This window comes from Hippocampus comes, unplaced genomic scaffold (assembly GCF_001891065.2).
Source record: "Hippocampus comes isolate QL1 unplaced genomic scaffold, H_comes_QL1_v1.1 scaffold153, whole genome shotgun sequence".
NCBI lineage: Eukaryota > Metazoa > Chordata > Actinopteri > Syngnathiformes > Syngnathidae > Hippocampus > Hippocampus comes.
The window spans coordinates 212,328-227,868 of record NW_017805991.1 but is presented as its reverse complement, the minus strand read 5'-3'; the positions used below and the strand labels follow the sequence as shown (position 1 = coordinate 227,868).

General features: G+C 41.6%; 3 protein-coding genes across 6 annotated transcripts in view; 2 read left to right on the top strand and 1 right to left on the bottom strand.

Annotated features, from left to right (window-relative positions):
• Positions 1-159: 159 nt before the first annotated feature.
• slc25a40 (solute carrier family 25 member 40) lies at positions 160-5,714 on the bottom strand. 2 transcript variants are annotated; one of them, XM_019892094.1, is made up of 10 exons: positions 4,427-4,572; positions 4,166-4,273; positions 3,317-3,376; positions 3,126-3,229; positions 2,991-3,058; positions 2,770-2,894; positions 1,589-1,872; positions 1,125-1,206; positions 963-1,040; positions 160-891 (listed from the first exon to the last, which is right to left on the bottom strand). In XM_019892094.1, the coding sequence occupies exons 2-10, from the start codon at positions 4,266-4,268 to the stop codon at positions 758-760; spliced, it is 1,038 nt and encodes a 345-aa protein (XP_019747653.1). In that variant the 5' UTR covers positions 4,269-4,273; positions 4,427-4,572; the 3' UTR covers positions 160-757. The 2 variants fall into 2 exon arrangements, with proteins under 2 accessions (XP_019747653.1, XP_019747654.1); XM_019892095.1 differs by lacking the exons at positions 4,166-4,273; positions 4,427-4,572 and adding an exon at positions 5,609-5,714.
• dbf4 (DBF4-CDC7 kinase regulatory subunit) lies at positions 4,842-10,070 on the top strand. Of its 2 annotated transcripts, none has more exons than XM_019892088.1 (12): positions 4,842-5,467; positions 5,643-5,791; positions 6,357-6,557; positions 6,657-6,707; positions 6,785-6,854; positions 7,069-7,145; positions 7,290-7,335; positions 7,404-7,446; positions 7,538-7,663; positions 8,148-8,259; positions 9,082-9,191; positions 9,314-10,070. In XM_019892088.1, the coding sequence occupies exons 1-12, from the start codon at positions 5,368-5,370 to the stop codon at positions 9,972-9,974; spliced, it is 1,746 nt and encodes a 581-aa protein (XP_019747647.1). In that variant the 5' UTR covers positions 4,842-5,367; the 3' UTR covers positions 9,975-10,070. The 2 variants fall into 2 exon arrangements, with proteins under 2 accessions (XP_019747647.1, XP_019747646.1); XM_019892087.1 differs by having other exon boundaries at positions 9,302-10,070.
• Positions 10,071-10,710: 640 nt separating this feature from the next.
• adam22 (ADAM metallopeptidase domain 22) overlaps positions 10,711-15,541 on the top strand; it is a 52,658-nt gene continuing 47,827 nt past the window's right edge. The window contains exons 1-3 of one of the 2 annotated variants that reach the window (XM_019892081.1): positions 10,711-11,029; positions 11,244-11,410; positions 15,450-15,526. In XM_019892081.1, the coding sequence (XP_019747640.1) occupies positions 10,930-11,029; positions 11,244-11,410; positions 15,450-15,526 (344 nt within the window). In that variant the 5' untranslated portion in view covers positions 10,711-10,929. The remainder of the gene's footprint in view (positions 11,030-11,243; positions 11,411-15,449; positions 15,527-15,541) is intronic. The other variant, XM_019892082.1, reaches the window with a different exon arrangement.

The window sequence follows — 15,541 nt, the reverse complement described above, 5'->3', positions numbered from 1 at the left end:
TTTTTTTTTTAAACTATCCTCACTCTTGGAATTTTCGCTATTGGAAAGATCTGTTTGCTGTTATTGTGCTCTGGCTACAGCAATAAAACGTTTGCTTTGGTGCCATCTGGTGGAACCTTGGGTAGTATTTTATTTATTTATTTTTTTCTGCGTTTGAGATTTTCTAGCAGTTACCAATAGCCCGTCAACTTGATCGTCACAGTTTGCTGGTAGTCCCTAACATCATGCGTAAATTTCAAAAGGTGAATTTGCTGACTTAACCCCGCTTGTCTGACGTGTTAGTGTACACGGGTTTGTCCATGATTGACGTCATGCCAGTCTGCATTAATATGCTATTACAGTAATGCCAGTATGCTAGCTCAAACTATGACTGAGTTTTATGTGTGCGTGGTTTGTTTGTGTTGAATAATTCATCTCCTTGAATGTCGTCGTTTATGTATCAATGATTCATGATAATGTACAGACAGAAAGTAGTGTGTTGATGCTTTATGATCCGCTCTGTTTTGAGTGTTTTGCCACAATGTTGTAGCATCTGTATGAAATCAGAAAGGAAATTAGACAGGGGTGGGCAATTATTCACAGCAAAGCTCGGTCCCTTGACCTCCATGAATAGCCAGAGTTCACTACATTTCTTGTGCAAAAAGGATTGAATCATCATGGAATATTAAATCATAAATACTATCAGAATATACTTTTAATAATTTCTCAGCTCTGCTTTTTCAAGCCTGGCGTTGGGAGGGCGCAGATTCATCATATTTCAGGTGTCACTGGTGTGCAGAGGTCCAAGTTCCCGATCCCGGTTGTGCTTACGGAAAAAATCCTTCCCCAGCTCGTAGCTGCTGATCATGATGGCGCAGGCCGGCGCCACTTTGATGACCCGAGGTAAGAAACCTGGCCAGGAGAAAAGCGGGTAAGAATACAATGTTTTGAATGACAAAATATTGGCCAAATTGAATACAAACCTGCAAACAAGCCTTTAATGCCATGCTGGGTTACAATCTTCTTCATCACAGTGATGGTGGAAGAGGCCTTGTGCGATACTGTCGACGCGGAAACAACTAGATGAGTGACATCGAATATGATTCCCATTCAAAAGCAAAACATTATACTGAGGCCACATTTACAATTCATTGCTTGCAGCTCCCCAAGTTCCACCTGCCTTCTCGTTTTGACCACGTCAAACGGCAACGTTAGGATGGACGCAATCTGAAAAAAAAAAAACATGAAAAATAAAAATAAAATAAAATCCAACTGCATCTCGATAAATTCAAACGTTTTATTAAAATTAAAATTCTGTACATTCATAAATGCATAGATTTTATAGCTTTAATTCAACATCCAATGCCTACCTTAAAAATCCAGACAATTAAAATTTTGATTATTTCTTATGTCACATATACAAGCACAGAACATGAACAGTACCGGTACTTTTCATTATGAAAACCAATATTGATAAGAACATCAGTGTGGTAACTAATAAGGAGTTAGAAGGCAACTAAACTCTTATTTAACTGCACTGCTGCGACCACATCGGGAAACAGGATAAATGAGTGAGCTTCACGCGTACGGTTCCGTCCATCGCACTCACCGTTCCAGACGTGGCGCCGGACACGAAGGTCATGGCAAAAGTGGGCTCCTTGGTGCCGTAGCGCTGGCACAGCCACTGCTTGCCACGCTCGTAGTTGTACCAGTACATGGCGGAGAAGGGCACGTCCCGGAGCAGCGTGGGCCCCAGGCCTCGCCACAGCGACAGCCAACCTTCCGCCCCCACAGCCCTGCGTACGCAGGTTCCAAGCTGCCGATACGACAATTTCTCTGACTGCAACTTGGTGCGCAGAAGCTCGATAGGGCTGATCACAGAGGCCGCGCCCACTGGTGGATGTAGAGAAGGCATTTACGGGATGACAAATACAGTGGAACCACTAAAGTTCACTGTAAAGTTGTGTGATTTAGAATTTTTGGTGACAGTGTTGTATTCACGACCGATAAACCTTTTGGAGTTTAGGCCAAGACGTTCAATCTTGGTGTCACTGAACCAGAACAATATATCCTCAACGTGTGGTGAAATGTGTGTGCTGACTCCCATTTAACATGAGCCCGAATGTGATTGGTTCATTCTGAACACAACCAAATCCCAGTTGTGAGGGTGTACATCGTGCACACTTATTTCCGTTGTTTATTTTTTTACTTCACCTCTCGAAAATATACTTTTTTTTCAATTGAGTTGTACGGTTATAGGGGGGGGGGGTCATTTGTCTTTTTTTAGATCACAAATAGCTGGCATTTGACAGGTGTGTGGACTTTATAACGATTTGAATGATTTACTGAAACACGTATCTTTTTTGTTGTTAATTTTGAAGGTTATATCATACAGGAAACAAAAAAAAAAACAATTCCACCACTTCAATACGTTCCAATAACAACAATCAAAAATTACTCAGAGAAAAGAGGAATGAATTGACCCTCTGAAAATTATTTGGTATAACCTTTCACTTTCGTTTAAAAAAAGTGGTGATGTGCGTAACACCAAAATCCAACAGGTGGGCTTTAAAACGAGTTTTTAAAAAATGGTTACAATGTCTCAGATATTGTTTTCAAATTCAAATCTATAGGGAAACAGGACTACAGTAAATGATCATTACAATATTATATTAAAATGGGTATTGTTGAGAATCCTATTATTGCTAACCATCCTTTGCTCCTTTGAAAGGCTCTGTATAAATCCAAGTTATAATCATAAATATAATGAATAAAAGTATCCAATCAAACCTCTGGCGACAGCCCCCGACACCATAGGGGCGAACTGCTCGTGCTGGCCCATCTTGACCTTCAGTCGCGCACGCAGCTGGTCATAACAGGTGAAGTAGATAACAGTCGCTGGCACGGCCATAATGCTGAAGCGGACAAAAAAAAAATAGCACAAATATGAATCCACTCAATAGGCTGAGATGTGCATGACACTGAGAATAAATGATGAGGTTCTCGCTCACAGGGTCGGCGGTAGACCGCTCCATAAGGACCCGAGTCCTTCAGTACGTACGATCTTGACGAATGCGTCCTGCCGCAACACACAAGATTATAATCTGAACATGACATTTATGTGTCACAATGGGATTTGTATTTACCGCTGTGCCATTGAAGTGTCCTGGCGCTTTATACCAGGCCTTGTTGCCGTTCATACACACGCAAATGTGGTCCATAAGGCCGTTGCAATAGACAAAGCATTTTCCTAAGCATTGTGAGAAAAACACATTAGCACATTAGGGTGACGTGTTACACAAAAACAAAAATAATTGTTTGGCGAAATATAGTTCACCTTTCGGGAAAGGATTTTTCTGTGCTTGAAGTCTGATCTTCACAACATCTAAAGGTGTCACTGGGGAAATCATGACGAGTGTAAATGCAACATCCACACATCCATTTCCTACACCTGGGAGGGTCAACTAGCGTCATGTGGGCTACGTGAGGACCACGCCCACACGCCCAAGTGTTCCCACTCATTTAATTCAACGCCCCTTCCCAATATATATATATATATTCCAAAAAACTTTTGGGTGGCAAAAATATGAATATATTCCTCTTGTTTAGGTTGCAATGTCACCATCAACCACTAGGTGGCAGACATCGCTAATAAGCACTTATACCTGGTCTTATGCTGCTTTGTACTGTAAGTCAGATGAATCATTTTACAATTTTGAAAACCATGCAGGACAAACCTAGTACCTGAATAGATTACAATTTTGAGTGAGGTGATTTTCGTGGGGAACAAATGCATAAAACAGTTATTGCAGTTAATGTTTTGCTGTTCAGTAGTTTTCTGCTATCCTTGAATAGTATTTTTTATGCACAAGATCCCTTTGCACTGAAAAAAAAAACCCAGAACAGGCATGAGGTTATTTTTCATTCCTCCCTTGCTTCTTTCAATCCTTCAACCCTCCTAGTTAATTTAAAAAGTGTATTTTTTGCCCAACTAGTCATAAACTATATCACGTATTATTCGCCTAATTATGGTGTCAACCATGCGCTGACCACAAATTTCCACACTACCCAAAGTTAAATATCACCTAAGTCGAATGCAATGTAGTGAGTCTCGAGTGATAAAGGTGGTTTTTATTAATAGCAAAGACAACACAAAACAGCGCACGGCGTTAATGGACAGCCTCACCAAACAGAGAAGTGAGCAATGCTCCGGAGCAGGACGCCACCATCTGTTGGATTGGCGTAATGCCGTTATCTTTGGCCGTAGCAGAGGGACGTTGGCCACTCATGTTTCCTTGAACACACAACACAGGAGATGACGTTGAAGATCGACTTAAATTCATAAGGTGCTGTGGTCCCATAACCTAACTACGTAATGGAAATATTTATTTTTTAAGAATCGGTAATTACCCGTGGCTAACTGAAGCTAATAACAAGACGTTCCTACCTGCCAGAGCACTTTCAACAAATCCTTGTTTGCGTTAAAATAAACATCCCTTTGTGGCAAATAGGGCTGTCCTACAAGTTCCAAAAAGAGAGATTTTGTCCAAACACGTGTTCAACCTTACTGGTCAGGTAGTCACAACATTACATGACGAAACGTTTTATAACATTAGTTTTCGTTTTGCACATTCGCGAAATTGAAACTAAAATGCAGCGCAAAGCACAATTGCATACACAGCGCTCATGCCATTACGGATCGTAATTGTTGCTAGTTGGCATGTCTTTGATCAATAAAGATTTTTAAAATGTTTTATTTTATTTTAAATGTCGAATCATCACATTCGAATAGTACCACTAATATACCTATTTTCGTTGTTGCCAGATTTCCTTTACGTCAAACGCAACATTACTTGGTACATTGAAGACATCACATGGAAATATTGGACGAATGAAACGATAGTCATTTATCTACAAGAAGAGGTCAAAGAAAAACATGCGATGCTAAAAAACGGAAATTAAGCTAAAACTGAGTGGTTTGAAAGTGATCACGAGGCACCGAGTTCTCCGACATGGCAACTTGCCCGTTGTTACATTACATTGTTAAGCGGGAAATGAAAGTGCTGTTAAAACGCCGACGTAAAAATGTCCTTAACTTAAATTAACCAGACAATTACATATGCCAATGGTAGGTGTCACACTACGTAAATGTCGAAACACCGCAGCTAAGTTACTTAGTAACGCAGAATCTACCCGGCACGAAGTAGACTGTCGTAACGGCGAGTTCGTTATCACACGTACACGTTCTCCCTCCCCCAGTCGCATGGATTCCGTTACGGCTCGTAACGTAGTTTAACGACTGCTATGAGTGTTTACGCTCCTAGTTGTAAACCTCCCCATTTTGTATACAAACACGGTCAGCTGTCACATTAAGACGGTGGCTCCGGTATGTGGACGTACAGAGGGCGAACACGTGCATCTTGTTCGGCGAAAGAGAATAAAATGAAGGCGCAGGACACCCACACACAAACTGGAGCTGACTGGAAAGGTATTATTATTATTATATTATTATTATTATTATTATTATTGTTGTTGTAACTGAATTGCTCCTCCCATTACAGCCATTACTTGGACGAATAGGTTTAAAAAAAAATCACCTTTGGTGGATTTACGAGATTTGAACACTAACCTCACTTCACCTTGCCACTGTGTTGTCTTCCTAGGAAAAGCTGGCAAAAGTGGTGAGAAGAAGTCGCCAGTGAAGTCCCGTCTGGTACAGTTCAAGCCTTTATCTGGGAAAGTCTTCTATCTTGACCTGCCGTCCAACAAAACAGCAGAGTCTTTGGAGAGAGATATAAAAAACCTCGGAGGGGTGGGTCCTCAAGCAAGACTTTACTGCATTGCATTATATCTCGATTGTAGCATTCGGTGCGATGCTGAATTTTTGGCCTTGAAATAATGTAAGTGTCTGGATTCAGGTGGTGCCCGGTTTACCAAGGATTTCCTTTCCTATGGGAGCGATGTGGTGAAATTTGTACCTAAATCGGAATGTGTCACACTATCACTAACCTATACTAAGTCATAATAACAGAGGTACTTCTAGTTCTTGACCTTAAATCGAGAAGAATGAAAAACAAGTGTCTCTTTTTGTGTATTCTTAAACCTTGAAATGTCATAATTACAATATTTTAAAAATGTAAATGAGTCTTGGAAATAATCATGCCCTGGACAAATTATATGGGTTTCTAACTGGAATGGCATATGTTGTAAACCGAGTACCCACATATCTTTGTTGTGTAACTTGAATAAATAAGTGCCGCTGATTAAATTGACATCTCTTTATATACCCTCAACAAATAAAATAACAGGTTGTGCCATGAATATGTTACCATTAATGAAATCTCACAGTTGGATGTTTTTCCTTGTTGTCATCCCAGAGTGTTGACAAGTTCTTCAGCAAAGACATCAAGTATCTTGTATCCAACAAAAGGGAAACGAAATACATGCAATGCCTGAGACAAGACTCTCGGCCTGGCCTGCAATCCGGACAGATTTCACTTTGCTCCTCCTCATATCCACCCCAACCGGACTGCGGTAGCGACAACACCAAGAATAGGTCTCAGGGTCAAGCAGAAACGGTGAGCTCTCTTGGATTGCTTCTTTAGCACTGATATAGTTTTTATAAACTCATCCTTTCCTCCAATTTTTTTTCTTTTTTTTTTTTTTTAAATTTGTAGTTTCGCATAAGGCATCGAAGGTCTTTCGTAGAAAAAGCTGCGAAAGAAAAGGTTTGTTGGGCCTCTGCATTTAAATAGCATTCTTATAGTCTTGTGCTTTACTTTGCTGAGCAAAACTTTGTTTTTAGGACATTTTGCAGACCAGCAAAATTCTGTCAAAGGCTCTGGAGTGGGGTGTAAAAATCTTCTACGTTGACGGTGTGTTTGCATTACAGATCATTTATAAATATGTACAGGAGTACTGTATTGCATAAATTTTGTGGTGGAACCTCCAAATTTCCTCCTGGGAATTTTGGTTGAATTTCAAATTGTTCCATTTTTGGGCCATTTGACTTTGGAGCTCCCACTGTAATATTGTCCGAGTGTGCTTTTGTGCTGTACATGAGCTGTTAGATTTGTGCTTCATGTGCAGATGTGTTGGTGTATATTGAGATGAAAAAAAAGACCGTTGCAAGCCAGTGTCCAAACCTGACAGCAGCCAAACCACCTGTAAGTTTACGCAATCAACACTTCGTAACACTGTTCAGATCAACTTTTATACGTTTAATATTTTAGCATTTGTTCTTGCGTTCAATTTTTCCATTGTGAGGCAAATAAAGGTTTTCTTTCCTATCTTTTCTTAATGTATTGTAGGCCAAAGACGCATCGATAGCGGAATTCCCTTGTCAGAAATCCAAAGGTGAATGACGCGCGGTTGTTGTACTATTTTGACCACTCCTTTGACTTGTGTAAATATGTACTCAAAAGGGCGGATCCGTAAACCTTTCATCAAGGTCGAAGATTCAAGCAGGTTCGAGAAAGTCAAGTCAAGCATCCACTTAACTGTTTCCCTCTAAAATGCACATTTGAAACGTGTTGGCCACTTGGCCTTTTCTCTCCAGACATTACCGTCCAATATACGTCACGATGACAAGCATGCCCGAGTTGAACCTGAAGACGCTCGCTCCTCATTGTCCCTTCTTAGTTGATGCTAAAAAGCCTGCAGGGGCAAAACGGCGGGAGAACAGGTATGGCGGCTTGTTTTGATTTTTAAATGAGGATGACTAAAATGTAGTTGGTGTGGCTATATATGATCCTTTTATGGAATGTCAAGTTTTGAAATTCCTTTCAGTGATGATAAAAATGTGTTTTGTTTTTTGGTGCAAGTTATCACATTACAATATTGTGCAGCCCTAATACATATACATATGCATATGAGTCATTCCAGAACTGGAGGACATTTTGGCTTCAGAATTCTTGAAAAATAAACCTTCTCTTGTCTGATTTTCTGCCACATCATCATTTATTTCTTTACGGGAATTAAAGTATCGGTGACTCTGCCCTTTTTAAAAAAAATAGTCACCAGAGGGGTCTAAAAAGTCGCATCGTCGCGCATTACTGACTGTGCTTTTCGAAATTAGCTCTTTAGCTCCTCTTTGTTTGGAAGTACAAAGCAAGTAAAATTGATGAATCCCTCGAACCTAATGGTTTTTGTAATTTATCCCCGAAAAGTGCTAAAGTTTCAGCGTGTGAAGGACAAGCTGCTGGTCGAAAGAACAACAACGGCAAGAACGGAGACGGCTACTGCGAGTGCTGCATGGCCAAATATGGAAACTTGATGACAGTAAGTCTTGCACATCAATCACGACCTGTTCTGTTTAAAAAATGTTCACATGTGTGACTGCAATGCAAGTGTAAAAAGTAGTAAACCGCAGTTAATTAAGACAACAACATAAAACAACCAAGTATTCATTGTGTGTTTTCATCTTCTTTACGAGAAGGATACCAGCATTTGTGTCTATACTGTGTATGTATTTTTTGATATCAAAAACTGTAAAGACACAAAGCAGCACCAAAAAAAACAACAAATCCACACAGTCGAAAAGTGGTAGTTAAAGAATCATGTGTGAATGATGTCACTTTCCACCATGGAGTATGTATTCATTCTAAGCTTACTTTAAGGACCCATTTATGGAGTGTCCATTTCGGTATCAAACCAAATCGTCCAAGATTAAACTGGATAAGCTGTTGTTGTTTCTTTCCTTTTTTCCCCCACTTTCACTTTCATTCTGACAAGTTGCAAGGAATGTATTTCCCGTAACATCTACTACACAAAGCCATTTTGGATCAAATATTCAGACCTCTCTGAACAGTCTTGAGAGTTTGACCAAGTTCAATATACGCTGATTTTGAAAATCCTGTCTGAAGTCTCTGCGTATTTTCTGGTAACCTTACCGAGTTTCACTACTCATAAGTGATTATCTCAAGCAAAAAAAAAAAAAAGTGTAAATGACATCATAAAATTGGCCCCTGGGCATCGACTTTCATTCTAACGTTATCCTCAATCCTTGCCTCAACCGTATCCATGACACCCACTTTAATATCTGTCAACCTTCTTCTAACCATAACCCCAAAATAGAACTGATTTGTGCTTTATTTCATCCAGCACCTGCGAAGTGAACGTCACCAGGCTTTCTCCAAAAGCGATGCTTACAAAGTGTTGAACCAAGTGGTATCGCCCCTCGACTGCACCCGTTTCAACACATTTATGAAAAGGTAGCATTCCTTCAATGTTTTGCATTTCATTCAATACTGGATGCTGCCCAAACAGTTTCAATGTATTTGAAGTTTTCAAAACTTTCACCCCCCCCCCCTCCCCCCATCAGGCCCAGGTGCAGTGCTTCTTCTGTTCAACTTGACACTGGACCATTTGGGGGACTCAGTGTCAGAGCCACCGAGAATATTGAGGAGAAGCACCAGCCTGATAACTGCCCCAAGGAACCTTTTACTTTTCAAGTCACTTCCAGCCCTCAGTCTGCTCCTCTGCTTCACAGGGAAGACAAGACTTGTTGGACTGACTCCCACAGGTCAAAGCAAAGATCGATCTTGCGTAAACGGCCATGCAGACTCAATTTGTTCACTTCCTCCCCTCAAAAAGCCGCAGAGGAAACTGCACCTTCTTGCGGTGAAAGCATGGCCCTCGGGCCCCTATTAATTCCTCACGTCAACTTTGATGTGCAAGTACCTTATGCAGGCACACAAAGCCATCAGGAGCCGAGATGCGAGTCATATTTGGGAAGCCCCAGTGTTGTCACAAATCAACGAGAGGAGACTGACAGGAGCAAGAAACCACCTGGGAAAGTCAGTGGAAACATCTCAGAGCGAGATGGAGACCATCTTTTTTCACAGAGTTGCTTTCCAACAGGGACGGTTCAGAGGAAAGTCAGAGTTTATGAACGTCAACGATGGAAAATGGACGCTATGCGTCAAGAGCATGTCACGCAGAATGGCACTCGTGACAAATCTCCAAACGCTCTGGCAAATTTTTCGATCCACTGATAAAATGGGATGTGGAATTTCTGCAGATTGGATGACCAGAAGGGAACAATATCTTCCAAAGCAGTGGAAAATACAGACACGTTGCATGGAAAATGATGGAGGGAATGATGGCGTGGATGATTTAATCCTGCTCTTCCCAAAACATAAATCCCAAAACATATGTCTGTAGTACACAATAACTTTTTCACAAATGTAGTATTGCCCTCAGAGCAGTGGCATTGCACCTATTAGGATAAAATCATTCAATATGAAAGGTCAAAAGACAGAGGAAAAAAAATCAGCTTTAATGAGTATTGTCTAGCAATAATTTAGAAATACTTTACTATGACTAAGGTAGGTATTGATTAAAACTAAATTATTACTGTAACTGTCTGCAAAAATGAACACGATACATTTTTTTTCTGACAATAAAAAAAAAAAATCAATATGTCTGGGGAAAGATGCTAAAGCAAGACATGTGATGTCCAATAAAATTACACGTGTAAAAATGCCTCCAAGATACTGATTTATGCCTGCGTGAGTCATGCGTGAGAGGAACCGGAGAAACGGCGCTACTTGCGGAGCTTCAACGGCCCGGGCTGCGGTGGTGCTGCCGCTTCGGATGTCTGTCGGAGGACCGCAGCATCCCTCCATGCCCCCACCCCCTTTTCTTGCTCATGTTTATACATTAGGCTTTTCTGCAGCGATCCGCTGGATATTGATGTACCCACCCCTCCTCCACAACCCCCCACCCCATCCCATACAACGCCTCCTCCTCGCCACTAAAGAACCGCCGCGACTCTGTGCGCTCAGACGCGCTCGGCGTTCAGTCTCGTCCGGACCCCCGATGGCCTCCGATCAAAGGCACTGCATGAAGCACACCAGCAGCCACGGCCCCATCGTCCCCTAGCGAAGCCCACTCGTGGATTACCGCATTGTTTTGCCGTTCCCATCCAAACACGTAGCGAAGAAGAAGATGATGATGATGATGCTGCGCGCACCTTGGTGGATTTCCCTTTTGTGCCTCTGTGGATTGATGCACGTCGGTCACCAGAGCAACCCCCATTCCCTTAATGGTAATCCATCATCATATTATTAGTAGTATCACGATTTAAATAGCGTTCTTTTATTTATTTATATTCTGCTTCAGCCTATTACGGTTCCATGTTTTCACAGAATTGGTAAATAAGAGCAACGGGGCATTTGAATACGGCGGTGGATGTGTCTTTTTTCTCCCCCCACTCCACAACAATAAAATGGGTGTTCTTCTCTTTCCCTTCCCCGGTGCAGGTGACGCTTCGTCGAGCGTCAATACGCCGCGTAAAGGAGGCGGCTGGCTGGACAAGAAGAAGGAGGACACGGTGCCCGTGCGGTTGCTCTACAGCAGACACAACCACAGCATGATCGGCGAGCAGGAGCTCAGCACCCGCGTCAGGGGCAGCCCCGGATCCACGCAGGTACACGCCGCGCATCGGTGGTGCTGTTGGATGAAGTGGCTCTTGTTTATTTGTCTGCAACCCCCTCTTGTGCTCTCGAAGCACGTGAGGAAAATATCAACAAAACATCTAAACGTGGCAATGTTGTGCTCGTGACTGCCTGCAGGGGGAACGTGTATTTTCATGTTTAGATAATCATTAGGTGGGGGGAAAAAATGATGAACCAAATCATCAGTCATAATCATTAATAATCCATTCTATGAAATTAAATATTTATGAATTTAGAACATGCATGATTTTCATTACCCAAATGCACATCTGATGTCAACGATGGAGGATGATGCTGACTATTCAGTCTTATTACAAAAAAATCAGCCGCAGAAAACGATGACATTCGCCAACTTCCACATGCATACAAATGCCACAAGTTGCTATTGGACCTCTTGTCCGCTAGGGGGGGGAGGTCACAATTCCTGGACAACTAAATACATCAGGCATCCTGTTCACAGTAAACTGAATCAGGGCTTCAATTGAGAGTTGAACAAGGACACGTTCAAGATACTTTTCTTCAAGCCCTCGCAATGAATGACGCGCATTTTCCTCACCAGATGGCTGTTAAAGTAGATATGGACAATTCTACAGAACTCCGATGCGGTGTTGATATTCACACCGAACTGGAAGGACTAATAAAACATTCCTTTTACACAAATAATGCCTGAAAATGGGGAATTAAGTACAGTAAAAAAAAAAAAAAGAAACAGAACTGACTGAGAACCATCTACATGGCTCCTTTCGCTGCCTCTTTTGGAATCGATGCATAAAAAGTAACGTCCCCCACGGCTATTGCTGTATAGACAAAACCGAGTGAGCAACACTTGAAAAAGCACGTGATGAGTTCACAACAAGCAATTTGCTGCAGTCACCATCATGATGGATCTAACGGCAACTCATAGAGATGCGGCATGTGTGGTGGGCCCATTTCAAACAAAACATCAATTCGTGTAATTCAAACCTCTTCATGTGGGCTTGTGCGGGGCTCAGAGAGCATAGGGGGCTGCAGGTGGTCGCAGTCATTGAAGCCTTTGTCTCTTTAACACCTCAGGCAAGAAAATGGCAGCGAAATAACAATTCTATGACTCCCTCCGAAGCAAATTTACTAAACAGGGTGAGGAAAAGTGTCAGGTGTGAATCTTTTTGCCGAGCCTTTTAGTTTTTTACATTAATATTTATTTGCTTTTTAATGTGGTTTGACTTTGAAGTGTGCCATTACATCAAAAGTATTATTATTGTTGTTGTTGTTGTTGCTGTTATTCTTACTACCCCATACGCACAGGCATCCCGCTGCCGCTGTTACAGCTCTGAAAGGCAGAAAATTGCCAGGTGGTCTTTGTCCCCCTTATTTCACGTGGATGCCATTTATACCAAAATTGACTAGAAAATAGATTTGTGATGGTTGTAAGAGATGTTCACAAAGCCCCAGGAGAGTTGGCACTCATCTGCGATGTCACATGAAGAGAGTTTGATCACGTATTTGGCTGTTTTTAGCGCCACAAGTCTAAAAACAAACCTGTCCAGTGGATTTGAAAGAATGTCACACATACTGAATGTTATTTATAGACTCTCCGGACTATTTTTAAATCTCAAACGCAAACATCAACACCACCAGCAGAAGAGTAGCAAAAATTTCTGTTTGGTGGAAAAACAAAGCCCGTAAATGAAACTAGCCTGTGTGCGTATTTGCTCGCTGAGTGTACACAGAACACAATTACTTCTATCTCATTGCATCAGACATTTCATATCGGAAATTAGATCAGATTACAGTGGTACCTCTGCTTACGAACGTCTCTTCATACGAAATTTTCAAATTACGAAACGTCTCAACAGGAAAATATTGCATCTTATTACGAAAGAAATTTCAAGAAACGGAATGTAAATAAATATACAGTATGGGCTGCTCCTTGCAAGTCCGAGTTTCCTGAACGCAACGTACTTATAGCTGCTCTGCCACTGGCTATTACTGAGCATCTTCCTGGCATCTCATTGGCTAAGAGGGACATCTACCGAATGTGTCTATGTGTGCAGATAGAGAAATAGATATGTGTCGATGCAGCGTCCTCGTCATTCGCCACTCGGACCATGAGGCATTCCGATAGTTTTATGTAAATGGGAATCACCCAGAAAAAAGTGTTCACCAGTCGAGCGATCGCTCACTTTGCTGATGTTTGCCTTGGACATTTTCGAAGGATTGTTAATAGCTGACAAAAGCAAACGTCCTTGGATCAGTTCTTTACAAAACGCCAGGCAAAAACCACTTCTGAGAGAGAACATGGACTAAAGAGGGCAAAAAAAAAAAAGATGAGGACGGAGTAAAAAGTTAAAAGACCATAATTTTTATTCTTTACTCTTTGTTTTTTTACATTATGCACAACTCTCATTTATTGTGCAGTAATCTAATTGTAACATGTATTTGTTACATATATTGATGCATTTTTATGCTTTAGGAAACATTTATGTCTGAATTTTGGGTGGCTTGGAACGGATTAGCGCATTTACATGGAAAACGCGTCTCTACTGGCAAAATTTTTTAGTTAGGAAATTTCTTCCAGAACTAATTAATTGCGTAAGTAGAGGTACCTCTGTATATACCTTTTACGCACCCTTACATGCATTGAGCAGAGCAAACAAGAGAGGCTTCTACTCCTTGGGGAAATTGCGCTGTGAGGTCACCCTTGGGAGAGCACAAGGGGCACCTCCCCAAATGGACCCCCTCCCCAACCCCCCAAACCACTTCCCCCTTTCCCTTGTGGTCCTGCAGCATCCACGTTGACTAGACCGCGCCGCGGCATAAGGGTGGAAAGAAGGCGAGGGACCAGCGGAATGAGTGTTGGAGGGTTCTCATTGACCCTGAGGGGTGTGGGATGAATGAATGAATGAATGAAGCTGGATGCACCATCTGTGCCCGACACTGGAGTGGAATGAAAATTCACCTCCAGTGAAATCAATTACACTCATGCGGCCGCAGTTGATGCATATCTGTGTGTTATAGACCGAAGAATGTATAGTCTGGAGATGATGTCCATTTCTAGGCCAATATTTTTCATAGCCTGCCGACATGGCATTACAGCGCCACCCCAGACGAACACTTTCAAGCTTGTCAAATTTAGACGTCTGTCTTGCATGTTGTACAAATTTTGGACGTCGAACTCTCACACCGCAAAGCACATCACAAGACTTCTTTTCACTTTTTCTGAATATATCGAATGGTACAATATGGTTGATGAGAAGAACAACAACACGAGAATAGAAGTTGGCAAGAAGTAAGATGGCTCATTTAAAAAAAAAGAGAAGAAAATGTTGGGGTGCCCTACTTTTGTCCAGTGAATGTTTCAAGGCCGTAGTTATGATGGATGAAGCTTTTCTTGTGTTCAACCATTATTGTTTATGATGAGGAATTTTTCCACTTCCTGTTTTTGTTCCATGTCGGACTCTGAGGCTTATTGACCGATTTATGAGGACTTTGAATCTCTTGTGACTGATGTAATACATTTGAGTCAATCTGTTTTTTGATTTCTGCAAGAAACCTTCGTGCCGATGAAGTCATTTGCCACCATTTGGTACTTTTGTGTCATTTCAATCGAAAACAATACACAATTAACTAAAAAAAATGGTTACTGGAAAAAAAAATTCCAAATTATTATTAGATGAATAATTATGCATAATATGTCTCAACCCTTACAACATAACATTGAAATAATGGCAAGCATATCGCTACACTATGAATTTTTGAAGGCCTTTTTTTTGTTGTCTCCTTACATCACGTTGCTCTCACGTGTCAGTACACACCATGGCTGAAAACTCCAACATTTGCATAATTTTCAGCACCAGCCGCAAATTAGACGAGTTGATGTCTTAATAAGCAGCCATTTCGTCTGCGGCGACGGGCTGCAGCCATCCATCCGTGTCCATTTGTCTAATGCGTGCATGTCATTACGTGCCCTCTGATCCGTGAAGATGCTCATAGCTGTAAGTGATCCGTCCTTTCTTGCGTGTCCTCTTTCAGGTGAACCACGTGGCCCAGGCCAGCTTTCAAGTGGAGGCTTTTGGCAGGAAGTTCACCTTGGATATGGAGCTCAATCAGTGAGTTGTTCTTGT